A 27,603-nucleotide genomic window follows, 5' to 3' on the forward strand; every position below is an offset into this window, starting at 1 on the left:
CTCACTGCAAAAACTCCTGCATCCCCCTCTCCTTTGAATACTGTTGGTAGATTTCCCTTGATAGCTTGCAAGCATTGTTTCATATTTTTACTAGTTTAAATAATTATGTTACATTTTTAGCCTTTTCTGTGAAGTGAGACACAGGACTAAAGGAGTTTTTAACCACATCTGAAATCAATTTATGCTATTTTTATAAAAATGGTGATTAGTCATGCTAATAATTTCAATGGAAACATTTTCCATTGAAATTACATTTATTATCCCCACAGGTTATCTGTATAAAAGATGAAAACAGAGACTTCACAGCTTTCCCATGGTAAGGTCTTTTACACTTGACAGTGGAGGGAGTTCTCAACATGCAGGTCATGTACCTGTTCCTCTGTGGTCTTTTTGTGTGATCACATCCTCTTAAATAAATCACAAATAACTTGATATAACTTTCCCTGTGATTGAAATAATTGCAGCCTTGTCAGTAAAGGGAACAATTTCAATCCTGAAAAATTAGGAAAATCATTTTTATTCAAGAAGTGGATTAATACATCTGTGTGTGTCAGTGTGTATAAGGGTAATTTTAGGCATATCTATGTTTTCAGGATAGTAGGCCGTAGTCTTTTTTGTTTTTTCTTTAAATAAATATTACAGGAGCACTGTGTTATTCCAGCTTTGAAATGACATATATTGCTGATGCTGTGTTGAGGAGGAGAAAGCAGGACATTTAATACAGCTGTACACTGCCAGGATTAAGATGAGATGAGATATATGAGGTCCTTGTGATTCATGGTGGGATGCTGTCATTCTGCTGTGAACAGAGGATGAGAGGAAAGATCGGATGATGAGATGTACTGCTCTCTGTCAACTGTTTCTGGGAAATATACACGGGACTTTTCTTTGCCCTTTCTCACTATTGAATCAAATGCACCTCACGTTTTCCTCAGTGGCAGAGCATTTATAGACTGACCATGTTTATCTGTGAAAGCAAGCAAGGGGAAATGAGTGTTTTGCATGCAAACTAATTATGTTGTCTGGACTTTTGGCTTTGGAGTCTTTGACAGTATAGCCTGTACGACATGCCTTTCTGTCTCCTTGCTGATGAGAAGGGATGTAGTTTCAAGTTTGAACAACTGTGAGCTCTGTGCCGTTGCCAGCCGTATGTCCTGTTCACTCCAAACACCCCACTGTCTTCCTGTAGCCTCCTAATCTCAGATATAGGCCTGCAAAACAGTTAAGACATAAAGGCCCTCCTTACAATGAAGATAAAGAGATTTCTTTAGTCAATGGCAATGATCGTGCCTTTTTTGTTGGCTGAGGATGGATTGATGAGACGCAGTCTTACCTAAGAAGGATCAAAACGTGTCTCCCTTATAGATGCATTCTATAATAAACACCTAAATGTGGCTGTACCACCAGGTAAAGAAAGGTCATGTTGTCTTTCAAGTTCTTGAAGCAGATTTATTAAAGATGAGTTCTGAGAAGTGATGAAGCTGCTTGGAGGAGCAGATAGTTGACAGTAACTGCTTAAAGCTGCTGTTTATCTTGAAACCTGCCTGTGACATTGAGCCAAACTCCAGTTAGTTTAAAATGGATAGGACTTAGTTTCACTTACAACATATCTTTAAAACCAACTAGGACTCTACCCAATGATGCTAAGACACACTTGAGGAAAAAAAGTTATGTGGCCATCAAGAGGACAACACACCTACTGCAGCTCTCCAGTGAACTATGTTGCCTGAAAAGAAATACAGTAAATAGGAAATATTTTCTGTTATGACCTTGACTTTTTATTTCTTTTACTTGAAATGGGTTCGGTCAAGTGCTCAAGAGACTGTGAGCCTGACAAGGTTAGACTTCATCTCAGCCTGCTGCACTTTATATTGCAAGTTCAAAACAGGTTTTTTTATTTACGCTGAACACAGTCTATCAGTGGTAAAACAACCTCGAAAACAAGACAGATTGAGGCAAGCAGCAGGCTCAGTTTATTGTTCCAACGATTACGATTTCCTCCTTTTGAAATTGCGGCCGTGGTGAGGTGACTCCGATGGAGATGCACAAAAACAATTCACTAGCAATTAGCACTGTGAAAAACAGTTTACAGTAGGTTAAATTAACTGTCAGGAATAATTTATTGTTAATATGGACTCCATTGGTGAGACACTGAGTAAAATGTTACAATTAATGTTTTATTGCCTGTTCCAGAGCATGTTTCAAGCTGACAATGGTGACTTTTTATGTTTTTTTTTTATTTTTCTGCAAGCATCTCGAGCTCTAGTGTTAATAATCTAGTGTTTCACCATTTGACATCCATATAGTGACTGGACTAAGTCCAGCTGTTAATGAGAAGGCAGTAGAAGAAGCTGATGTTTACTAGGAGTAGGACGGTTCAGGAAAAAAATCGGAACCGTTCGGTACGTGTTTCGGTTCGGGGCGCGTGTTCTGTTCGGTTCTGGACATGCGCATCAAGTAATACAGGGAGGCATTTTTACCACAGCATATAGACGAGTGTTGGCAACTTGGTGTCTCTCTCGCTACATTTGGTGGCTTTTCCAAACTTTCTTTTTTATCAAAAGCAGGTGACTTTTGGAGACTGACGTGAAATCATTCTGTAGTCAGGCTACTGTCCTCGACAAGCAGCGACCGTGAGCTCCTCCCTCGCCTCAATGCACTCACAGCCCGTCACTCTCACTGTAGCTTCACGCAGCAGGTTCAGCTGCAGGCAGAGCAGACAGACCCACAGCACTCTACGTCCAACCGTGCGCAAAGCTGCCGAAGGTCCCGTCATGGCTTACAGAGCGGGATGTAAATAGCATATTTCAATAGCAAGGATAAAATAAAAACACAGACATCAGTAACGTTAGCTTAACCTAGCGTAGTCATAGATTTCAGTCTATCCAACTAGCATGTAATGAGTAACAGTGGACAAAGCAACACACGTTCTCTGTCCGACGGTGTGTGTCTGTGTGTGTGTTTGTGCATGTGTCTGTGTGTGTATGCACAGCAGGCCTCTGTGCGCAGACAGAAATGACATGCTGCCGTGCAAATGAGATAAAAACATGAGCTGTTTAGTTTGTTTAATAAAGGAACAATAGACCTGTGGTATAGGAAAGGTTATCTTAAATGGCTTCTGTTATGATCTGGTGCTATATAGAAATTAAAAAGAAATCAAATTTACTTGACCTGATATAATGATGGGGAAACACTTAACTGATTCTTAAATATGTTGAATGTTCAATAAGTAGGCTGTGTATTTTATGCTCATCTGGTATTTCCAGAGTGTTAAAAGTAGAAAAAACCCAAGGTAAACCCAACCGAACCGAAAACCATGACCTCAGAACCGTGATACGAACCGAACCGTGGATTTAGTGAATCGTTCCACCCCTAATGTTTACACCAAGATAATTAAGTGTGTGTTGTTCTTTTTTGTAACTTTTTCTTTATTAGTGTTTTGCATATATAGACTATGAACAATGAGCACACCATGGGTGTCATATTTACAGTCAAGAGATTCTGTTACACATACATCCTGGCCTTACATCATGTTACTTATGGTGCATACACCGTCCATTTTTCCCAGCGTTCAGTACACTTCTCCAACTCAAGTCTTAAGACGAAGGTAAACCTTTCCATACAATAAATGTCACTAATGATCCTGTGCCAGTGTGTGTTGTTCTTAATGGAAACTGGAAAAGAATTACTGCATGGTATTGTTAACTGTAAAGCTTTTTTCAAAATTCTGCTCCACTGAATGATTATAAGCCTCTTTTCATCTTCAGTTTCCTCAGGCATTGTTTGTCACATCTGTATGCTGCAAACATCCAGTTCAGTCAAGCATAAATACTGTAGTCTTTAAATCTTTAGCTGTGTTTCCCCAAACAACACACCAGACCTCCTGATATTTCAATCGCACTTTGGTGACATGTAGTGAGTCAGACATTAATTCAGGTCACATTCTCTCAGGGTTCCCAGTGCTTACTGGTGGGTTTATGCTAAGCTCTGTTTAAATGCAGTCTAGCAGTAAGCACTGGTTAAGTTCTGAGAATCAATGGAAGTGTAATGTAGTACGTAACCTTGTAATGTAGTACATTGCTTTTGCATTTTATCACTGTTCTCTGAGCTGTGAGAAAACAAATTTTGGCAAATTTGTACATGGCTGTCAGACATGTGGATGTTAAATATAGTCTTACTGTGCATCCATTCTCTGAGTGTACATGGCACGAATTGTACTCAGAAATTCAGACACACCAGGTGGCTGCTGTCTGGTAGCTGTTAGAAAGAGCCTAATTTTTATTGAAGGAGAGGAGACGCTCCAGGTGTCGCACAGAAGGTAGTAGGCAAAATGCAGTGGGTAGTTTGTGTTCTCTCACCTGTCTAGGTAGCACTACTCAGTCATAATACACTGTACTGATGTATACATCTGCTTTGCAGTCAGCAGCCAGATGAGGAACAGTCCGCTCTAAGTGGCTGCTGCCCGATTCTGTGTGGATGTGACTGGTTGATTTGCAGCACACTCTGGCTGTGTTTGGCATTGTTGTTGCATGAAATCAGAGATGAGAGTGTGTGCAAGCTCCCTGCACTGTAAGGCCAGTATTACATTTTTGGCCTTAGTTAAATAGAAGCAGTTTTCACATGGTTGCATGATAGTGGCAATGCAAATGCAGATCATGATTAAGTAGAAAATGAGGAAGTGTTCCACTTTCTCAAGCATGTCAGGAGGAAGATATGGTGCTGTGCTGCTGTCAGAATTCAGAGGCTATAACATATATTGAAACTGCTCTCTGATGAAATGAAAAACAAATTAAAGTCAGCTTCATTTCTATTACAGTATTACCACAGCGTTTTGTCTGTTGTGTTGCTAGAGAGTTTTTTCTTTTTCTTCTTCACACTTTGTGTCTATTGTGACACCTAGGTCCCTCTTTAGGCCCAACACTGCAACATTCTTCCAAATTTGTACATGGAGCATGTTGGTGGTGAGTCAGTCAGAGGTGGGAGTAGTTCTTTCATTGAAGCAGCATTCAGGGAGAACAGTGAGGCAGCTGAGAATATCACATTAATTTACACTAGGCACAGATATAGCAAACTGGAGCTATTTTAGTTGGAGAATTTTCAGTTGAGAAAATTGTCAACATGAACTTGAAGTCCCAAACATTGTGCATGTGTTATATACATGGAAAACAGTGAAACAAACCATATCCCTTAATTTGTTAGACAATTATTGCTTCTTTAGGAGGAGGAAGAATGATTGTTTTTCCTTGCAACCAGTCCACAGCTGTGTGTTTAACTTGGATGTGGATGAATACTGCATTAATGCGCTCATTAACATAGTTCAGCCTTGATGTGAAAGCCATTCATCAAACACTGTAGAATCACAGAAGCAATAAGCCAATGTGTGTGTGTGTGTGTGTGTTTAAACATATTTGACTCCCCTGCCCTCTTCAAATTTTTGCACCCCTCTGCTTTAAGTGGCTTGACCTTTGTTTTGGTGACATTTTAAAGTGAAGAAAGAATGGCACCGAGCAGGCTTCCAGCTTGACTCTTGGCAGAACCATTTTGTCCCACTGCATGCTGTTGTTGGAGTTTTGCTTTTTTTACGTCATTCAGTGTAGCATCGAAGTAAGTCTCAGGCTAAATGCTAGAACTTTTAGGTTAGCAGATTGTCTCTGGTCAAGTGAAAATCAAGTCTGAATTCTCTGGAATCAGTGTTTTATTTATTGTATTTGCAGTTTTTTTTCTCCAATTGTCGTGTTTTTTGTGATCCTGTTGCCTATTGGCGTTTCATTCCAAACATTCCCAGGTTTGCATGGTTTGTATCATTACATTATATTCTTCTTTAGGCCTTTCCTTCATTGTGGTTTAAAAACATTTTGGAGTGTCTGTGAAGAAATGAGCTGTTGGAAAATCCAAGCATTCTGTACACATATTACACTTTGTGTCAAACTCCCTTTGGTGCTGTTAAGCACTTGGCTGCAAAATAGTCACTTCACTGTTCCGTCCTCTTCTGCATTCCACATTCTTGCATCATTCTTAAACCTTTTGGTTTTATAGTAAGTTTTTCTGCAGGCCATTTCACATTCTGTAATTAAACCCTGTCAGAATGTGTCTGGATAAATTGACAGTGCTTTTTACAGTATAAGCTGCCACATTATTATAAATGCTGGATGTTTATTTACATGGAACTCAGCTCATGTTTGTGAAAACTGAACTCATATCTTGGCGCTTCATGAACACTTGCCTCTAGCATTTCTGATGCAAGTTCAAACCAGTCCTAAACATTAGAGGACTGTATCTGGATTTTTATTGAGTCATTGCATTCTCTAGTTTAGTAGAATAAACTGTTTTTTTAAGCTAAAAAACACAATCTGAAAAGAGAAAATGCTAACACAAAACACTCACTCACTTCACTTTAATAAATCTGCCTTTTAGAGGGATATTCATCTTTTCTTATGCTTCAAAGAGACTCATTCAGCACAGTGTCCACACCACACCAGCAATCTTTGTAAATAGGACATCACTTCTATTTATTTTCACCCAATTTACAGGCCACTGTAAGCTTCCCTTGGAAACTGTCTGTGGTCCAGTCTTTGCTGCTGGTCACCATGGCGACAGCAAGCCTTAGGCTCTGGCCTAATCAGGAGCATTTGAAAGTGGAGGGATTCTTGAGGGCTCAGATGTAACTCTTAATTCTGTGCCTCATGGCAGTGACGCACAATGGAGAAAAAAATTAATTGAGGCTCATAACTCTATTGCACTAAAAATGGGAGTCCACTGGGGTAGATAATTGAACCAAGCAAACACCTTAATTGCTATCACATAAACATTTTTTTGTTGTTGCAGTAAAATAAATGCCTGCTTGGTGGGATGCTATTTTCAAAAGACTTAAAAAATGCTGAGACTTTTGATTCCCTCAAAAACAACAAGCTCTCCTGGGTTATCTGTGATATCACAGAATCTCATTCTTTGGAGGTCAGCCAGGTGAAAGCGACTAACTTTCATATATGCTTGTGAGCAGTTCAGTGATCCTCCAGTGTACAAGGGTGACTGAAGGACATTAAAGCTGATCTAGTTTCACCTTGTGAATAGAAAGACTATGTGATGGTGCTAAGCCTCTGTGCTATCACAGTGAAACATGCTACCTGTCAGTCAACTGTAGTGTAGACATGTGTAGTTAGGGCCTAATTTAAGTTGCATCAGTTTGACCCCTCACATTGTGGTGTTGTTTCTGTCACTTGCCTTTTTGCAATCATCCTCGACCCCGCAGCTCCGCTGAGCTTCTGAGTGTCTAACCTGTGCCAGATAATCTTAATTGAAAGGATATGATTAGCCATGGCTACAGGAAGCACGTTTCCTCCTTGTGCAGGTCACCTCTTGTGTGAGCAGGAAAATGGGTTCTCTTTATGACTGCAAAGCCCTGATTTAAACCAGCACATGCTTACTTGGGTCATACAATATGAGTTGTTGGATTCTAAATTTGCTTCTCTCAGTTACACTCAGGGTTTCCACATGGTTGAAATTTTCGCTGTGCTTGTGTGTCTCGGCAAAACATCCCACTATATAGAAGTTCCTCTTTGATGTTGAATTATGGCTCTTTCAAAGAAATGTCAAAAGACTTAATTCAATTTGAGGTTGAGTGGAAACAACATGAATACAGATTGGTTGGGTGAGTGTGCAAAGACTACGATAAATGCCTGAGCTGACACTTGAAGTTAGTTGACTGACATGTCCTCCTCTTCTAGGACTGCCTCAGAACTGAAACTGCTTGAATCACCTGAAAGACTTAAGTCAGAGCTAGTCGTTTTTCAATTTCTTTCCTTTAGCGAGACACAGAGACACTGAAAAATGTCCTGTGCATGCAGTCATTAGATGGATGCTCTAAGCTACGTGTATTAAATTTACTGACTTAATCTCTCTGCTTTGGATGAATAAACTGTAACTAAACATTAACTAATGGATACCCAGTTATAAACTATCACAGATTTCAAATCATGTATCAAGCCAAGTGTAAAAATAGCAGTCAAATAGCAGGTGTGAACAACAGATGCACAACACAAAATGGGGACTGGGGAGATTTGACAACATTGTGACCACATGGCCAGCTGAGGCCTGCAGTGCACGCCTACAGAATCCATGATTCGATCCATCTTATGTCATTTCAGTTGTAGTTTTTAATAATAACATAATTTTTTTTAACACATGCTTGTTGACCCTTTACTGTCTCAGTTTCTCTGGTGTTTGCGAATGCCTAAAACGTTTTTAAAATCACCCAGGTTTGATTAAAATTATGTCCTTTATTAATGCATAGATTTAAGTCCCATTGGGGAGCAAAATTATTAAGTACACATAATTAAGCAAATAGTAATGCTTTACTAAATATTTAAAATCAGCACAGTAGCCTGGTATTGCAGTGCTGTGTAATTAACCTCAGTTTCTATTTTCTCTCTCATTTGCATCCAAATATTTGAAACTTTGAGTTTCACTGTGCAGATTACTGATGGTGCTTTCATCTCCGAGTGTTGGTTAAAAACGGATTTAGCAGAGCAGCTCAGCCTCACCAGCACACTGAGCTGCCATTTGGTTTAACTGTGGTAAACAGGCCACGGCTAGCAGTGTTCTATCATCAGAAGTCATCAGGGGTGGAGAGATAGGCGCAAAAATAAATTAGAGTGCAGTCACATTCTCTCACTGTCAGTGTTTCCTGCTGCTGTAGTATTTTAGACGGGTTCTGGCAAGCCAGCTGGAAGTCCGTGAGAATGTGAAACATTTCATTTTGACAAAGAGGTTTTGGAGGGAGGGAGATTTCCAATTGCATATTTTATCTTTGCCTCTTTAAGTCAGCCGGTTAGCAGTGATTGCGGACAGCACATTCTTGAAGTGATATTGTTCAACAGCCACAGGATTTCAGCTGAAGAAAAATCTAAATTACAAAGTTAAAGCAAGAAATTTGCAAAATCAGTAAATCAAAACCAGGATTGTCCATTATCAAGCTCTTTATTGTCTCTGGAGGAGGTATTTTGCTGCATTTAGATATGTAATGATTTTACCTCATGGCACATTTGTGGTGGTTTTCCCTTTTGTTAGGTGGAGATCCTGTCACTTCATGGTGGGTTTTTTAGATTCCTCTAAAGCCTTTCACAGTGGTTCACCTTCAGATCATTGCTGGTGCCGTCAAAAGTAACCCAGTCTCATATAGTTGGTCCACAGTGTCAGATGTAATTGTTAAACACAAAAAGGTCAGATGGTTAAGGGGCTCTTGGACTCTTTGCTCTGCTTGCAGGGGTGATAGTCCTCTGTATTACTGTGTTACTCTCAAATGTAGAATTTGTGGGCACTTTGGAACAAAGTAGCTGTAGTAGATATTTTGATGTATCACAGTGTTGTCACAAACTGAAGCTGGCTGTCATGCTGAAGGGTGAATCCTCCTTCAGAGGTCATTTTTTAACTTTTAATTATCAACTTATTGTTGGAATTGTATTAGACAGCTGACAAGCTGAGCTCTTTGCTCCTTATTGGAATGCCTGTTTTTTTAATATTGTTTTTTTTACAACAATATTTTCTTGTCATGCTGTCAGGTTTACTGTCATTAAGCAAACTGCAGGCAGGCTGCCATCTCCCTTTAATTTATGAGTGGAGTCTATCTAGCTTCTCTCCCTAGAAGGCCTAATTAATGGAGTGTTACAGTGATGTCTCTGGCAGGTTCTCATCTTTCTAGCAGAATGGTCAGTTGATTCTAATTTAACAAAACAAAGGATGTCTATTTTTTGCTGAACTGAGGCAACTTCAGTTTGTCAATCTATTTGTCTCAACAAACACCAAAACATCATCTCAATTCAAATTAGCATTGGTCCTGTCCACACATGTCTCATGTCTGACCATTTCACAGGCAGAAGAGGAATAAAACACTTTTACCTGGAATGGACTGCCCTCTAAATATAGCATATGAATAGTAAAGGTTGTAACTGTATATTGTACAATGTTTTAACCCTTTTTATCACAATGCCCCCCCCCCAAAACATGTTTTTGAGCAATGATGTAGTCTAAGTGATTGTGGCATGTGTTGGTGGAAATGGATTTTAACGTACAGGTTGTTTTGTGTAGTAGCATTTTTTTCCTCTGTGGTAATATAAAAACAGATTTCAGCATTTTGCTTCTGAGTTTTGTCGTTTTTGTTTACATCACTGAAATTAAGTGGTATTCAAACTGTACATTGATTTACCCAGTTGAATTTAGGATGGCTCAGATGAGCTCAGTTCTCCACATGTTAAGTGTGTAATCAGTGGTTTAATGTCTTTATTTACCTCTTGTAACATAATAGCTCATAATGATTCTGTGGATATGAAACTGCAATTACACCTCTTCTTAGGATTGTGACATGCCTGTGAATAGTGTGATTAATGGCAGCAGCACTGAAGAATGATGAAGTTTAGTCTAGACCTCATGACTCTTTTCCCCTCCCTGCATGTGTTATTGGGTGATAAACACCACAATGGCTTCAGCAGGAGAGCCCTTTGTCTGATAATAACTTACCTATAGATGAACAGCCTCTGAATCCCTAAAAGGCTTGTCTTCATTTATCATTTGATTTATTGATATTCTTTATGCCACACACAATCTCTAAGTAAGAACCATGCAAACCCTGTTGTGCTTATGGATAAACACACTGTAGTAAAGCCCAAACAGAGCTGTCGGTGTTGATTCATTATACGTGGGACTTGGCAGGTGTTGTTTAACAATAATTTGTATTTTTAGAATAATACCAATTAACATCACCTGTTTGTACTTACAAAGATAAATGAGTATGGTCACTCACCGCAGCTTCATCTGAACCACTGATGGTGGCAAGGTCTTACGCATGAGTTTCAGTTTTCCTCTCTTTTTATTCATTGTGACAGTAGGCAGGTGGTTGGGGGAGCAGGCAGTTTATCTTTGAGTTATGGATAACAAGTGCTCCTCCAGTCTGTTAATTTTGCATATCAGTTAACATAGAAACTATATTTAGACAGACCCGCTGCAGCTTGTTTGATTTTATAGGAGTCATCTCCACATTTTGGCCTGTGAGCTGACTCAGACAGCATATTACCCTCACCCCATGAGTTTTCAAGCTGTGAGTTTCTGTTATTGTTGTGCCTCACTGAACAATGTCTCTGCCTTCTGTGCTTAGCGATGAAGATGTCTGGTTTTCAAACCAGACTTCAAACTTCAGCAGCTGGGATTGTTTTGAAAATGTATGCATATATAGATGCAGAAATATGGTGGAAGTGTGTGATGAGATTATTTTTTTAGTGATAAAAATTTTATCCCCATTGATGTGTGTTTCACCTCAGAGAGTATAGAACTCTCTGAGATTTTTTTTTATCTGCATAACTTCTTCGCTGTGAGCAAGAACCGTCTGTCGGAAGCAGCCCAGTGACACACATCATTGTAATGTAATTGCACCAAGATCTGATGATGATTGAGGTGAGGCTCCATTTATACCTTCATGGACTCGTCTCTTTCTACTACTTGAGGCTGCTTTTCCTCTCACCTAGCTATTACCTGTCAATCACACTAATGTGCAGCGGGTATCTGGGCCCATTTTCCACCTGCTTGCTTTGCTGCCCACCAGCAAGTTGTTGTCAGTACGCTCCAAATATACCATGCACTTCTTTAGAGGGCTAATTTCACGCTGTTTGGACTTGAAGAAGTGCATTATTGATTGTTGTTTTCTAGTTTCTTAATGGGAATTATCATTTGTGTTTTAAATAAGGCAGAGGGGCAATAATGACTCCATTTCCCTCCTGTTTTCATTCAATTTATTTTCACAGGTGCTTAAATTCTGATGGAAATCTTGTAGAAGGAAGGAGAGCTTCACTTACTACTCCAGTGCTATAAAGCTTTTTGCTATTATAGTAGGGGACATGAAAATTTGTGAATGTGGGCAAAAAATGTTCAAGCTGCTCCATGTTGGAGTGTTACTTCAGCATGACACAAAATATAATTTCTCTGGCATGTGAAAGATAATTTTCACCTTCTCCAACTGTCTCACCTTATTTTGCAGTTGGTGGGCGGTGAGTTTGATCTGGAGACAAATTTCATTATTCAAGATGCTGAAAGCATCGGTTGCATGGTGGAGCTGTTGGAGCACTGTGACATCACCTGCCAGGCTGAAATCTGGAGCATGTTCACCGCCATCCTTCGAAAAAGTGTCAGAAACTTACAAACAAGCACTGAAGTGGGCCTCATCCAACAGGTGCTGCTCAAAATGAGCTCAGTGGAGGACATGATTGCAGGTATGATTTTGTCTGAGCATGCTGGAAAACATTCAATGCTTGATACTTTCTAAGGTTCCACATTCAGTGAAGTAAAGAAATGACTAGATCTGTATTTTGGTTAAAATATGTGCTAATTTCTGTGACCTCAGCACAGTACCCATCCACTAAAATGTGTGTGTAATAAGATAATTTGTGTTGTAATGTAACTTGTGATGTCTATTTGGCGTCACCTTTTATTCAAATTATTCTATGAGATAACTGTTGTTATTATTTTGTCACAGTGACAAAAATATATACATATTTGTTTATATATATGTATATTACATATATGTATATTAACTGAATTTCAAACTTTAGTACTGTACTTTTTTAATTAGAAGTAAGTCAATGAGATCTGGGTTTTTAGTTTCCTTTCTGCAATATAACACATCAAGAAGACCTTATGTAACTATTGTTTATTACATTTTAAATTCTAATTAAAATGCCTTTTCACTGCAGTGTTTACCCCATAGATACCACATAGATTTAGTCATTCTGCATGTAATTGGCTGTTTCTGTGGTAAATATAATGGGATTTCACAGACAATGAACTGTCAACTAAAGTGAAGCTGTTTCTATTATCTCAGACATATGAACACTTTTCCCCACGAGGACCTCCTGTGCAGAGTGGAGGGATTAAACATCTTTAAAATGCAGCTGCTTTTGATGATTGTTTTCTCTCTGCTGGTTTATTTGGTGATGTGTGTGTGTGTATGCCGTCTTAACTCTTAAAGACTTGCTGGTGGATATGTTGGGAGTGCTGGCCAGCTACAGCATCACAGTGAAGGAGCTGAAGCTGTTATTCAGCATGCTACGAGGGGAAGCAGGCCTCTGGGTAAGTGACAAAGTACAATGATGCAAAGATCTGGCCAAAAGGCTTGTATAGTTTGAGACTGTCACTACAGTCTTGTTTAGGACTTGTTGTGTAATTGATGAACTGCAAAATGAGTGAACTGAAACGGTATTGAATGTTTGCAACAGAAGCAGTGGCAGAGGAAGCTTTGGCTGCCTTGTTATTGCTGTTTTTGTCTTTGTTTCCTGTACAGCCGAAGCATGCAGTCAAAATGTTGTCAGTGTTGAATCAGATGCCCCAGAGACATGGTCCAGATGCCTTCTTCAACTTTCCTGGTCGCAGTGCAGCAGTAAGCTTTCATTTTCTTCAACTGTGTGTTCTTCGCTGTATTTTTACAGGTTTAAAAATACAAAATTGTTGTTTAAAAATTTTTTAAAAGATGAATTATGTCTCAACCTCAATGAGTTTCTGGCGGCAGCACAGTTGCTATACATGTTGGGGTATACTGTGTACACTTTTTCATTAACTGTTGCAGGGTTGAAAAGCCTTGATGCATTTTTGATGAACATACTGCAGGATGCTGCTGATACTTACTGAAAGTAAATGAGGTATCACAAAATCATGAAGATTAACCACAAGTTTATTCAAATATGTTTGACACTTGCCATCATAAAGTATTCAGCGGGAGAAGGATTTATGATGTCATCAGCTGGCCAGTAACACCATGAAGGTCATCATAGTCTCAGTTTTGGAAGAGCCATTTAAAATCGTGACAGTTGTGCAATAAACTCAGACAGTGCAGCCTTCATATGCAACTCTATCCTGTTGTTGTTGTGTCTTTTTTTTACTTAGGCAATTGCATTACCTCCTATTGCTAAGTGGCCTTATCAGAACGGGTTTACATTCAACACCTGGTTCCGAATGGATCCCTTGAATAACATCAATGTCGACAAGGACAAACCATATCTCTACTGGTGAGTACACAATAAAGTATATTTGTGCTTTGTGTTTCCTGTGTCCTCCTCGCCCGTCTCTCACAGGTGCTGTGAGTCTACATTATCACACCGAAGAGAAGAAAATTACACTTTGCTGTTTTTCATCAATCTAATTGCTTGAACTTTATATTAGAAATCATACCTCTCTGCAGAGAGCTATAAAACTACCAGCAGCTTTATTGACAAAGCAGTATGCTGTCTGATGCTCTGTGACCTACAGTGATTTTCTCATCTAAGCAGATTATGGCTGCAACTTGTTTTTCAAGGTTAAACTAGTTTTACAGACACTATTTTCCACACACTGGCAACCCTTATGTAATGTGGTTTGTCAAAGGGCTTCATTTTTTCCAGATAATGTTCATGAATTATAATGGAGATCGAGGGAATTAGGTGAGATTACGGAGATTAAAACCCATGGAGGCATGAACTACAGCGGCTGGAACTGTCTGCTGCTGAAATGGATTGCTGCATTGGGAGACACTTTGGTGGTATTAATTTAGATTTGAATATCTGCCACATAAGGCTCACATAGCTTGTGGAGCTTGTGGGTAATTAGTGTTAAAATCAATAAGCCAAAAGGGCAGCGATGTTTGGCTGCCATACTTTCTGTTTACAGGGGGGAAAAATCACAGAATACAATTAGAATGAGTCGTGGTAGGAAATGAAAGAGAGTTGGCTGACAGGCAGACTAATTGGTCAGAGATAACAGTTAGTTCATTGTTTATCATCTGCTGGCATTGCCAGTTCTTTACCTGAATCCAACAGTTCAAATAAAAGAATGTACTCATCTTAGAAAGGCTTGTTCTCTGATGTGTAACATCAAAAAGAAGAAAAAAAAGCTAAGATGTTGGTATTCATATGGCAGCTATTCTGTACTGACACAGTCACAAAAAGGGTGAGATATGCCAGGCTAATCCTGTTTATGTATTGCTCTGAGTGCCTCACAGCTCAGTGGCAGGGCGTGTAGACAACAAAAAAGAACTATATCTTCAGAAGCGGACCTGGCTTGTCCACAAGAGCCGCCTTGGCTCAGTGGTAGTCAGGGATGGGGCTCTATATCTCCCTGGTCCTGCCACCACCCCACAATGTAAAAGTCTTTATTCTCTTTATCTCCCTGGACAAAGAGATCTGTTTGTTTTAGATGATCCTGGTGTTCGGTTGTGGAGGGGGCCTTTGAAGAAGGAAGACCTAAAGACTGTAGGAGTATATTGAATATATGTCAGCAGTGAAAAAGATGTTCGGTCCAAGTAGGGAAAGAACAGAAAGCTAGTGGTATTGAAAGATTGTTCTTGTGTGTTTGTGTGTGGGCTATATGGTCTGCCTATACTGCAGGTTATATTTTTCAGTCCTGTTGTTATATGTCTTTTTATAGAGTCAGGATTATTAGAGGCCACACTGAGAGCGCTGTTTAATCATCATCTTGGATAAATAAATGATCAAGCCCGGATAAATAAATTAAAGTTACCATGTCTGCAGCACATGATAATCAGTGTATATCTCTTTGTTTACAGCTTTCGCACCAGCAAGGGTATCGGCTACTCGGCACACTTTGTTGGTAACTGCTTGATTGTGACGTCGCTGAAGTCTAAAGGAAAAGGTTTTCAGCACTGTGTAAAATATGACTTCCAGCCTAGGAAGGTAAGAGCTGCATATGACTTTTGTCATTCTGGTATTACTTATATAATTATTGTGTAAGGCACATCTAATCCAGAAAACCATTATATCAACCATTGAATCTCATAACTGCAAATAATTATGGCCTGAGTGAAGAGGAAGAGGATAAATGGCCCTTTCAGACAGACTGAATACTTACCTCCTTACTTAAGAGGGAAAAAACTTGACAAATCTAAGCTGTATAACACAATTCAGCCTTCTTACCATAGTGTGTAAATGGACCCCCTAACGAGGGGATTTAAAGCTCATTGTTGGAGGCTCCAGCTCCTCTGTAGTCCAGGCTGTAAACATTTATATGTGCTTTCTTTAACAGGAAAGTGTAATGGATTAGCTTTGGGAGCCATCCTCATCTGGTCCTCTCACTGGCTGCAGTGGTCAAAGTTCATTTAGCTTTGCCACTACTGCTACAGACTGGCAGGTCTTGGCACACACTAAAGTAAACAATAGGTTTTGTTGTGCTCTTTTTGTTTTATTAGAAACAGAAAACGTATGCTGCTCTTGCGGTACTCTGCATCGTTCTTTTATTGGCATTGGTTGACATATGTGTGTGTTACATATAGACCTAAGGTGTTAACCTCCACGAGGAGACATGTGTAATTGGATGTAAATGTAGATGAGGAAATGGAACTTAATTTAGCGTGGAGTGTCACTGTAGCATGCCTGTCCCTGCAGAGAAGAAAAACTCGCTTAAAGCACGTGTCAAACTATTAGCCGCTGCACATAACACCTGGGAGCAACTCTTCTCCTTATTGGCAGTGCCACAGCGGTACTATTGTTTTCTAGAAGCTCTTACAAGATAAAACACGTTAAATTAAGTTTTTAATTGATTTGGGGTTGTGACATCTGCAGATAAGTGTAGTTCTAAATTATCCCTGGGCAGCTTGCACTCTCTTCCTCAGCCATGAATCCACTTTCAAGTGTCCTTACCTTTGTGTAGAGAGCTGTGATTCCATTAGTTGACCACTGTGCCCTTCTTGGGTCAAACTAATAAATATTGGGCGCACAGTCACATAAAAGATAGACAACCTTTTTCTTACTGCTGTGAATGGATGTGCCAGTCTTACATGAGAGCTTTGAGTCGCTTGTTATTCTCTTTCTCTCCATCACACCGTGTCTCTGCTTTGAACTGCTAACACAAATTCAGTGCATTGATTAGCAGAGTTTGGTTGCCTTTATGTTTGGTAATCCCATCAGAAAGATACTTGAGATCCTAAAAGCCTGTCCTAAGCCATTCACTGTGGAGGTTTGGGGTATGTTTATAATAATGTTTTCCCCACACATATGCCACCCACCCTTTAGAGTGCGAGGCTGTCCAGCAAGTGCAGGAGCAAGTGGTGAAGTTATCGCTACACAATGAACGATACCATTAAACAAAACAGAATGAAGTGCTTCTTGAGGGTCGGCCAGATGCAGCATATGTACAGCAGTGTTGTCTATTTATAGGATAACTAGCAACAACTTCAGTTTGCCCCTGTCCTTGAAAGGTAATCAGTGAAAACATGCTTTTAATGGACGGTTGTCAGAGCTCCTGTGTGAATTCTGAACATTACAGCGTTTTTACTCAGAAAATGCTATTCCAGGTAAAAATACCATAATTATCTTTGAAGATAAGTTTAACTTTATTGACTTGCTAAGAGGTCACAAAAAAGCTGCAGTCACTGAGTTAGGATTGTCTCCTCCAGGACAAAGGAAAAAGACAAGTCACCATTTACATGTTTACAATTTGATACGTATTCTCTCTGGCAGAGAATCATAGAAACAAAAGTCCATTCATATTTTACTCTGTTGACATTCACTTGTTTAGATGCCATTGTCTTTCTTTACAATGTATTTAATTGGATTTTCTTAACCAATGAATGTGGCAACTTTAAAGTCTCTCTGGCTTCATCCCTGAATAAGCCAATGCCTGTCGTGGCTTTGTGCAGAGTGAAAAATGAGTTGTCTTTCCTCCTCTTAGCCTTTCCTCTGATCTATTATTCACTGTCTTCCCTTGCAAATTTCAGAACATTTGCTAGCAAAGCTCGCTGCTGTGGCTTTCTGGTAACTTTGAGGTTTATCCGAATCAAAACTAATTGGAGAGCTGACTATGAATGCTGCAGATGTTCTATAGACTAAACTGTAGTGTAGTGTGTAAGTTTACAAAAGATGATGATTTATATATTAAGTGGCATGCTGTGTAGCTCACTAAGTGGATCTTTTGACCCTGTTCTCACCCTCAGTGGTACATGATCAGCATAGTGCACATCTACAGCCGCTGGAGGAACAGTGAAATCAGATGCTACGTTAATGGACAGCTGGTTTCTTATGGAGACATGGCATGGCACGTCAACACAAATGATGTAAGCACTCCTCTTACTTACTCCTCATTGTAATGTTTACTGGCACTCCACTGACTGAGGCTGCCGCCTCAATGATAAACAGCTAACATAACATTTCAATATTATTTACTAAGGAGAGAGTTTTTTCTGCAATAGTTTACTTCAGAAACTCACATAAGCATTTGAGTTGTGTTGCAGTGAATAGTGGAAGATGAACATATTTAGAGGAAAAGATAAAATGGATAAATTGCTGTAGCTGCACCTTTTATGTCTGTATATTGTAAATCGTATGTCCCACTGACTGAAACTCTGTTACAATGTGTAACAACAGGGTGAATGATGGTGCAAATGTTTTTAATTCTTCTGAGTCAACATGAAGCCTGTTGTCATACACAGAAGTTTTAGGCCTATTTAAACAGCACACATTACATTTGCAGTAACATGATGTTCTGTCGTGACCATAGAGTTGTGGACCCAGCTTCAAGTCATTTTGCTGGAAACTAAAAATAACTCTTGGATGTGTGGTGAAACATCTAGTCGCCCTCTTAGGTATAGCAAAGATTCTTATCAAGAGTAACAGGTCTTTAGTATTTATGTAATTTTCTTCTTTTGTAATTTATCCTTTGATTTTAATGTAAAAGTAACTAGCGCATGTATCCTCACTATGAGAGAGAGGTTGCTTGTTTGAAATCGGGGCCAGTAGGAAAGAGTTTCCATCAGGGAATTGTCAAGGCAGACATTCAACAACACAGGATGGTGTTTTGGATAGCTACATTAAATTTCTGGGTCAGAATATAAAAAAATAACCCATTTGCAGAATCAAGGAGTGCACATTTTACTTTTGCCCTCTCTCTAATATAACTGTGCATATATTTTTTATTTTCATCCCAAAGTACCAAATGATGTAGCCTCTTTTTTCTGTGTCCCTCCTGTAGAGTTATGATAAGTGCTTCCTGGGATCCTCAGAGACAGCGGATGCTAACAGAGTATTCTGCGGGCAGCTAGGAGCCGTCTACGTGTTCAGTGAAGCCCTCAATCCTGCCCAGATATTTGCAATTCATCAGCTAGGACCAGGCTATAAGGTTTGTGTTTGAAGGTGACTAAATTACACTACACGTAAGCAGTGTGCATCATCTATCCATCTGCGAAATCAATGAGCAGAGCTGCCCTTCTGTAGTTCCCTTGCCTTGTGTCTCTGTCCTCCTTTTCCTCCCAGATACACGGTTGCCTAAATTACTGACTTTGGGGGAATAATGGTACAGTACACAGAGGGAAGCAGCAGACACTCAGGGGGAATAGAATCCTGTGCCAACTTATATCAGCTGCAGCAGGTGTAGCACTTAACAACAAAAATCAAAAAAATGAACGTGCATATAGGAAGATGCTGACCTGCTCAGACAGGGATTTGATGGTTCCCATGTGGTGACAAAATCTTTGTGTGTTTAGTATCTGGTATTTTTTATTAAAAAATATTTTTACACCACAGCGATGACATTGCACTACATCATATTCTAGTTATTATTATCATCAGGTTGTGAATATAATATATATATGTACAGTATATATAAAGATTCACTGTCTCACTTTGGTTCCTGATGCTCACAAACTGCTGCTTTCTCTTCACAGTATTAAGCCCCACACTCTCAACAACACATGCTGCAAAATCAGCTCAGATCACAGGATGTGTCTCAGGAAATTTACAGTATCTCTGGCTGTTTTATGCCACCTCTGTTTCATCTCCAGCTGTTTTTATATGGCTGGAAGGAAGAGTGGTCTGAGGCATGAAGGAACACACTAAATAAAATATACATCCTTAAAGTTTATATCTGAGATTCCAAGGAGAACTCGTGCTTTGGTATTTTAGCTAATCGGTAGTAATTTGCCGTTCCCCCACTCATCTATGGTTCTGGACTGTCTATTAACACATGGTAACACACACAGGAAGGTATTGTTCAGGAATATTAAAGATAATGAAGAGCGTCTCCCATGGAGACAATTACCTGAGGCTGATGAAGTTGAGAACTGGGTTTGTAATGGAGCAGATGATAACCAGGTGATTTAAGGAGAAAGGGCAGAGAGTTGTCAGGCCTGCTGATTGGTTGTTGTATTGGGAGTGCTGTCCTGGTGATGGGAGGCCTGATGGTTATAATTGAGAATTACTGGGAAGAGTGCAGTAGATCACAGCATACATCTGTTACAGTGTGTTTCAGCTCAGCTTGAGAGTAAACGTGTGCACTGATGTTGGATTTATTTTCTCATCCAGGGTCCTCTCATCCATCTTTGATGTTTGACGTGATTCCCCCTGCTCACACACTCAATTGAATGTAACTGTAACTTCTGCGGTTAGTTTAAATGCAGAGATTATTGCTGCCTAAGGTTACCATTTCTGCTGGGTGTTATGATTGATGGCTTTAAATCTGACAGAACTGTTAGGAGAACCTTGTCTGCGGGCTCTTTTCATGTTGCGTTATGCAAAAGTGTGCTCTGACCAACAAACCTCCTTTTACTCTGAATTGTTTTCAGTTATTCAGGTACCATTAAAGGTAGTGATGAGTATAGACACTGAGGCTGACAACAGCTTTCACTGTCATTCATCATAGCTGTTGTTGCAGTGTTTGTCATCTCTGGTGAAAGCCTAAAAAATGATGGACAGAGCATCATAAGAGAATATGCAGAATACTTATTATTTCTCTTTTTCCGGCTCCTGTCACAGCAATATCCAGTAACGGGTTCACTTCACACCAAGTACTACTCATTAATTTGACTAGTCAGAACAATTAAGCCATGACTTTACACCGTTCATTTGATGCACTTAGTTATTTCTGTCTTTGTCCTCTATCGTCACTACCATATGTGTTCTACATGAGGCAGCTTAGCCTATTGAATTTGTGCCAGTGTTGCTCTGCAGTATGCAGCACAGATTGGCCTAGAAGAGAGTGAGGGAGTTGCACACTTCTGGTGCTCTCCCATCAGCGGAGGTAAATGTTACCTCTCTGTAGGGACTCCTGTACTGTATCTGATGCAGAACATCATGTGACGACCTCACAGAAATCAAAAACTTCAGGTCAGATTAATCTCTGAGGGTGTTGGGAGGATGGGAACCTATACAAAGATTCTCAAATGTTTACATGTAAAAAGTATCATTTCCTGCCCAATAAGTGACTTTCAAAGAGGTAGCAATACTGTGTCAATTACAGTTCTAAGGGAGAGTGCCAGTTCTTCAAGTGTCAGCCGCTCCTTGCAGGAACATGTGGGGTTGCCTCTGGTCAGTCTCAGTGTTTGGCACCAGGAAAGAAAGGAGAAACTCTACTTCAAGCCTTTTATGTGACTGGCTGGTCTGTGGAATGGTGCTGTCATGCTACAGGGTTTGATAACCAAAAGCCATGAGATCATTATTTTCACACTGCGGCAGGGCTCACACAAAAGTGCAGGGCAGTGCAGAGCTTGTTAGTTCTCGTCACTTGGGTTCCATGAGTAGAAACTTTTGAAGGATGTTAGAGACTACATGATGAGGTGCTTGATGGCTGCTGCATGGACTTGATCAGAGCAGATGAACAGAAGATCTCTTATGCTTTTTTATCATCTTACTGGGAGGAGATGTGCCATTAAATGATGCTTAGCCTTCACACTTTCTAGACTATCCCTTTAAAACTCATCCTACAATAATTCTGCAAAGAAACTGATGAAGTGTGTTTCAGAAAATAAAAAAAAGGGTGACTTGTTCAAAGTAACATTTAAAACACAAATAACATTCAGGGAATCAAGAAATGTACTATTTTAAAATTTGAAATAATTCAAGGTTATATAAAGCTATATATACAATACACCTCTGATTATTTAACACTTTTAATGTGCACATCTTGGTAGTATGACCCCAGGTTTGTTTATTTTTTGATGAAAGAAAGATTGCATAAAGAAGTGGCCCTGTTAGCTGCGTTCCTGCATGAAAGGAGCTATGGCTATTTTATAAATACCTACCTGTCAAAGATCACTCACTACTTCTTTCAGGGCAACATAGTTTAGTGTAACCAAGAACTCTTATATTGTACAAAAGTATTTATTTAAAAAAGTCAGGAACAGCAGTTGACAATGCATTTGTCTTCTGAGCCAGCTTTTAGCTCTTATCTCACACGTTTTATATAACAGTACTAAACACTCTATTTTCTATGTTTCTTCTAAATTGTGCCCTGCAGAGGCACTCTGATCAGAATGCACAGTCATTACAGAAATGACAGCTGGAGTCAGCTCACCTTTTTTTTTTATCCATTTAGTACCTCTATGAATGCAGGGAACCCAGATTCAGATGCCTTTTAGGCAGGTGCACCAACCCTGTTTGCGTGTGTTGCATAACATACTGTATTTATCCAGAGTCCCTCTAGGACCAGATGGTTTTTTCCACACTGTTACTTCGGCTCTTTCTGCTTCTCTTTATCTTATCGCTATCCGCTTGCTGCCCGTGCATCAGAGAGAAGGAAAAACATTTCTCTCCTCCATTAATAATTCAGCCCTCCTGATTAGAGGAATTGATTTCTGTATCAAGCATATTCCATTCACACGACATTGACAGATTAATTCAGCTCATCCGTCAGCAACTAATTGATTGAGTAAATTAAGACTAGTCTGTTATTGATCGGCAATTTGTTAGCCATAATGAATGTGTTACTGAGTCACTGACAGACTGAACCTGCACTTTTATGCAGCCATCAAACGTCTTAAGTCATGTTAAAGAAAGACAAATTTGACACAATAGCGCATGTATGTAAAACAAAATCTGGAATCATAACATTGTAATCATTAACCCAACAACGTATTTCACTCTGTAGCTATTGGTATAAAGGCAGATACACCCAGAGCAGCATATAACTTAACATAACATAGAGTGTTTTTGAAATATTCATTTATGAAACTCGGTTGGGTGTAAATACATCATAGTGTTTCTCTGATTACTGTAGAAATAAAGTGACACAGTAAATCAAAACTAAATTACCAACTGCCAGCTTTAATTTATAGCTGCTTTAAGCCATACTGGGTAAAGAAAATTCACCATGTTTCTGCAGCCTTTTTTCCATTTTAGTAGCATCTTCATGGGAATTCAGGAGTGACTCAGGCTTGAAGTTGCTTTAACATTAGAGCTGCAGTAAATGATTTTGGTGTAGATTAATGCAGGTAAACAATCATTTGTGGTATCAAAGCAACTTTGATCCTTCTCATCAGCTGTCGTTTCTCCTAATCTTTGTACTCTGCAGTAGACCTTGATGACTGTCATCAAACCATGTTCTACTGAGAGGGAAAATGAAAGGCACAAACTTTCTATTGAACAAAAGGAGAGAAAAACAAAATATAAATAAACAAACAAACAAAAAAAGGAACCACCCAAGAGAAACAATGAAATAAATATCCACATCATATAAACATATAGAGCTGTATTCCCCCAAGGAGACATAAAGACACATTTATAAATATGCATTTATATTAAATTAAACTAAATGATTTTAGTTTAATAAAACATTTTAAACTGTAAATTTCCATTAAGAGGAAATGAAAGTACTCCTTTTGTCTTGCATGAATTTAGGTTTTTCTTAGTAACCATGCTGCTGCTTCATTCCATTACTTGTCTGTTTAATTGTGTTAGGAATGTATTTCAGAAATGTTGGTATATTCTAATGTATTCAGTGTCATTTTTCATTCTTCACCGGATATTTTTATGAAGTTCTAATTAAAAGATAACACCCAACAGAGACTGCATGTGCAGAAAGGAGCCACTCACCCCATCACTCTCCTTTTATCTCCGTCTTCCCTTATTTTTTCTGTCATTCTTTACAGAGCACATTTAAGTTCAAGTCAGAGAGCGATATCCACTTAGCAGAGCACCACAAGCAGGTCTTATATGATGGCAAATTGGCCAACTCCATCGCCTTCACTTATAACGCCAAGGCCACCGATGCCCAGCTTTGCCTGGAGTCCTCGCCTAGAGAAAATGCCTCCATCTTTGTGCACTCACCACATGCCCTTATGCTACAGGTCAGTTGAGTTGCTCTTAGTGGTTTTGTTCATGTACACTGCGAATGAAGGTATATTTATGGTTCTCGTATTATCCTTACAGGATGTGAAAGCCACAGTGACTCACTCCATTCACAGTGCCATCCACTCCATTGGTGGGATCCAGGTGCTCTTTCCCCTCTTTGCTCAGCTGGACTATCATCAGCTGAATGACACCCAGGTGGAAACTACTGTCTGGTGAGAAGCAGAGCTATTGTTACTGTACAGTGCAATTTACCTCCTGAAAATCTGAGTTGATGCTACATGTGCAATTGTGAGTGACAAAAAGCTCAGTGTGGAGTTCTGAAATGATTGCTTTTTGATCCTTTGATCATGAACCCATTTCTTCTGTAAGTGTGGCTGTGTTTGTGACGTATGGAGGGGAGAAGACTAAAGTCATATTTTTGTTATATAAAATATATATGGTATAGACTGCAGTGTTTGTGTTATTATGCTTAATTAAATGGAAAATTATGTTGTGGTACCTTGAGATTCTCTGACCACTCTCATTACAGTATGATGCTATAATTACACACAGCTAATTAAACCAATATGGAGTAACAACAAATAAAAACAATTCATCATACAACATCTGTAACTCTGATACCATTTCTTCTTTTGTTGAACTACCGTACATGCTCCTTTGCTCACTAGCCCATCTATTAGTGAAAAGTGGTATTACATCTGCAGTTACCTTATTTGCTTTTGTGCTTTTGGGCTGCTGGTTGAGTGCATTTTCTAAACTATTTATACTCACTATATTTCAGCTTACTTAAAGTAGAGCTGCCACATTGAAGCAGCCCTTTTCACCTTTTCGGGATCATTATTTTTAGTGGGGTTATGGCACCAGCCAGGTGTTTTGTTGCATGATACATTTGGGAACATGAAGTGCTAGGTTAGCTGATGTCACAGAACACAATGTTTTGGTCTCAGAATAATAATTTACAGCAGCTGTCAGTTTAGCAAATAATGCTGCAGTGATGATGTTTTCAACCAGTCTTGGTAAAGCTGTAGTCCATTTTTCAGTATTATCTCTTCTCCCCAGTTCAGACTCCTCATTCCCGACACGAGAGCTGGTTTACCCAAATCTTCCCAACTGTGCCCAGGGTGGAGTGTGAGCTCTGCTCTAATCCCGTGTTAGTTCAGCAACATGGATGGACGCAGGAGTGGCCGCGTAGCAGCACAAATCCCTCATGCCCAAAGCTCTCTGCTTCTGTAGATTCCTCTCATCTCAGTGCTCTGTCCCTCTTTCTCTCCCTCTCTCACCATAATGTTAGGGTCTTTTGGCTCACAGTGTGCAACTCTCCCAAACACTTTGCTCTGTCCTTGCAGTAGATTTTAGTTTGAGTCCTTCTAAAGCTTGCTGGGCTGCAGTGTTCAAAGCTTCTACAACAATTAACCCCCTACATTTTCTTAGATCTGCCATGGCTGTCCTCAAATAGTGAGTTAAAGTGGTGGCACCGCTATAGCATCAGTTGCTTCAGTTCTGCCACATTAGTAGAAAGCTGTACTTGTGACTACAGTAATCAGATGATAAACCAAAGGCACGTAGATGAGTTTTTAGTCTCTCTCTGTCTCTCTCTGTCTCTCTCAGGCATAGCTAAGTTGGAGCAGTAGTGATAGAGGTAGGCTAACAGACACACATGAGATTGAAGTTTGCATTGATTGGATGATTTGTATACATGTAGTGTATGCACACTCCACATGGGCAAGCCTGTGCAGGATTGATTGTGTCCTTGTGATTGTTGTGCTAGAGTAGAAACCACTAGAGGATATGACGGAAAGCCGATTAAGAAGTGTCACCAAGCAGCACTGTCACTCAGCCAAAAGCTCCAACTGAAAAGCCCTGCAACAAAGAAAAAATTGCCGTGACTGCAGTGCTTTGCCCCCTTGAACCTTATCCCCAACCTCACACTCGACCCATACACACACACACACTGTTACAATTCACACCAAAGACCACCTCTGCCCCAGGAGAACCCAGCAAACCAGGCTTTTCTTCTGAACTGAAGAGGGATAAAAGTGGTGTCAGCTGATTGCTGACATCCTCTGAAAATGACCTTGTTTTTTTCCCTCTGCCACACTGCTCTTCATGCTGCTGTACTTTAGAGAACAACTCCTTCACCACCATATTAATGTGTGAGTGGATGAGCCGTTCATATCTACAGTATGTGACACTCTTTGTCTCTTATTTTTGCAGTGCGACTCTCCTGGCCTTTCTGGTTGACCTGCTCAAGAGCTCTGTAGCAATGCAGGAGCAGATGCTGGGAGGAAAGGGCTTTTTGGTGATTGGATACCTGCTAGAAAAGGTGTGGTGGAGTATTCATTATGATGAAAATTGTAAAATAATGTGCGGTTCTTACAGGTTTCTTACTGATAAACTCCATCTGTTTGTGAAACTTCTTTTATGGTCCCCACAATCAAGGTGCACTTTATATTGTCCACTCTCTCAAAGCCCTGTCAGCAGTCTCATGTCTTGCCTTGTTGCATACGTCTTTGAACTAAACAGAGGTAGATGAAGAACACCCCCACACCTCTCTCTCTTTACACATCAATCTTTATTTACCCATTTTGTGATGCAGATCTAGCAGCCGGTCTCCCTGGAGTGCTGGCTCTTTTGGAGCTCTGAGAAATGACTCCACTTTGTCACTCAGTGACTTGCCTGCCTGCTGGCTTCAGCTGCTGTTAACTAACAGCCAGGGAGAGTCGGCATCTGAGAGCTGCCGTTTTCATCTTGCTTCCTTCCTGCTGCCAGGTTTCACACTTTCACCTATCGCACCATCTGTTCATGATCTGTTTACGCCACACCTCCACCTTCATTTTTCCCTCTTCCCTGCTCTCACAAAGTCCCCACCTGGACAGAGAGCAGGTGCCAAACAGGAGCAGTAAGAGAAGTCTGCAAAGTCAAGACAACTTACCCTAATATTTAAAAACATGTTTGGATTCACTTGGTGCTACACTACTAAAAGGGAAACCTTGTTTCTTCCATATTTGTATAATTAGAATGTAGTAGGTAATACGTGTAAATGAAGAATACCCTCTCTCCATACAGCCTGCTTTAAGAATTTTTCTGTTCATTTTTTTACAGAATTCCACCAGAGGCATAAAATGTGCCATTTGGTGGACTCTATTGCTGCTGCTCAAATCCCACTTTGCATTTTTTTGCATGTGCCTTGTGGAGTTATTAGTGGACTTTTTGAGCTAGTCATACAAGCGAGAGACAAAGATTGGTGTAGCTCAGTGAAAGGTGCTGAGCTGCTGGCCAGCTGGTAAAGTTTTTTTCGGATTTACGCAAACATTTGTGTTTTCTGGGTGTTGAAGGGTTTTTTTTTCTGAGATTTATGGCATGATGGAACCACACAGCCCCTTTTTCCTGCTATCCCTGATTTGATTTAATAAACCTTTCTATTCCACTTTAATAAATTATCCAAAAGACAACAAAGGCAGCACATGGAGACAATAAGAATGTATATGTGACAACACATTATGGAATAAATTTAGATTTTTGC

The 27,603-nt window shown here is 39.8% G+C and overlaps 1 protein-coding gene across 5 annotated transcripts in view; it reads left to right on the top strand.

The window, feature by feature from the left end:
• Nucleotides 1-27,603, top strand: part of nbeab (neurobeachin b) — a 160,531-nt gene that overhangs the window by 29,004 nt on the left and 103,924 nt on the right. For all 5 annotated transcript variants that reach the window (XM_028418798.1, XM_028418801.1, XM_028418800.1 and 2 more), the window contains exons 2-11: nt 12,023-12,254; nt 13,010-13,110; nt 13,322-13,417; nt 13,921-14,042; nt 15,575-15,701; nt 17,957-18,076; nt 18,991-19,137; nt 23,879-24,076; nt 24,159-24,292; nt 26,295-26,403. In XM_028418798.1, the coding sequence (XP_028274599.1) occupies nt 12,023-12,254; nt 13,010-13,110; nt 13,322-13,417; nt 13,921-14,042; nt 15,575-15,701; nt 17,957-18,076; nt 18,991-19,137; nt 23,879-24,076; nt 24,159-24,292; nt 26,295-26,403 (1,386 nt within the window). The remainder of the gene's footprint in view (nt 1-12,022; nt 12,255-13,009; nt 13,111-13,321; nt 13,418-13,920; nt 14,043-15,574; nt 15,702-17,956; nt 18,077-18,990; nt 19,138-23,878; nt 24,077-24,158; nt 24,293-26,294; nt 26,404-27,603) is intronic.

The sequence above is a fragment of the Parambassis ranga genome, chromosome 13, assembly GCF_900634625.1.
Source record: "Parambassis ranga chromosome 13, fParRan2.1, whole genome shotgun sequence".
Lineage (NCBI taxonomy): Eukaryota > Metazoa > Chordata > Actinopteri > Ambassidae > Parambassis > Parambassis ranga.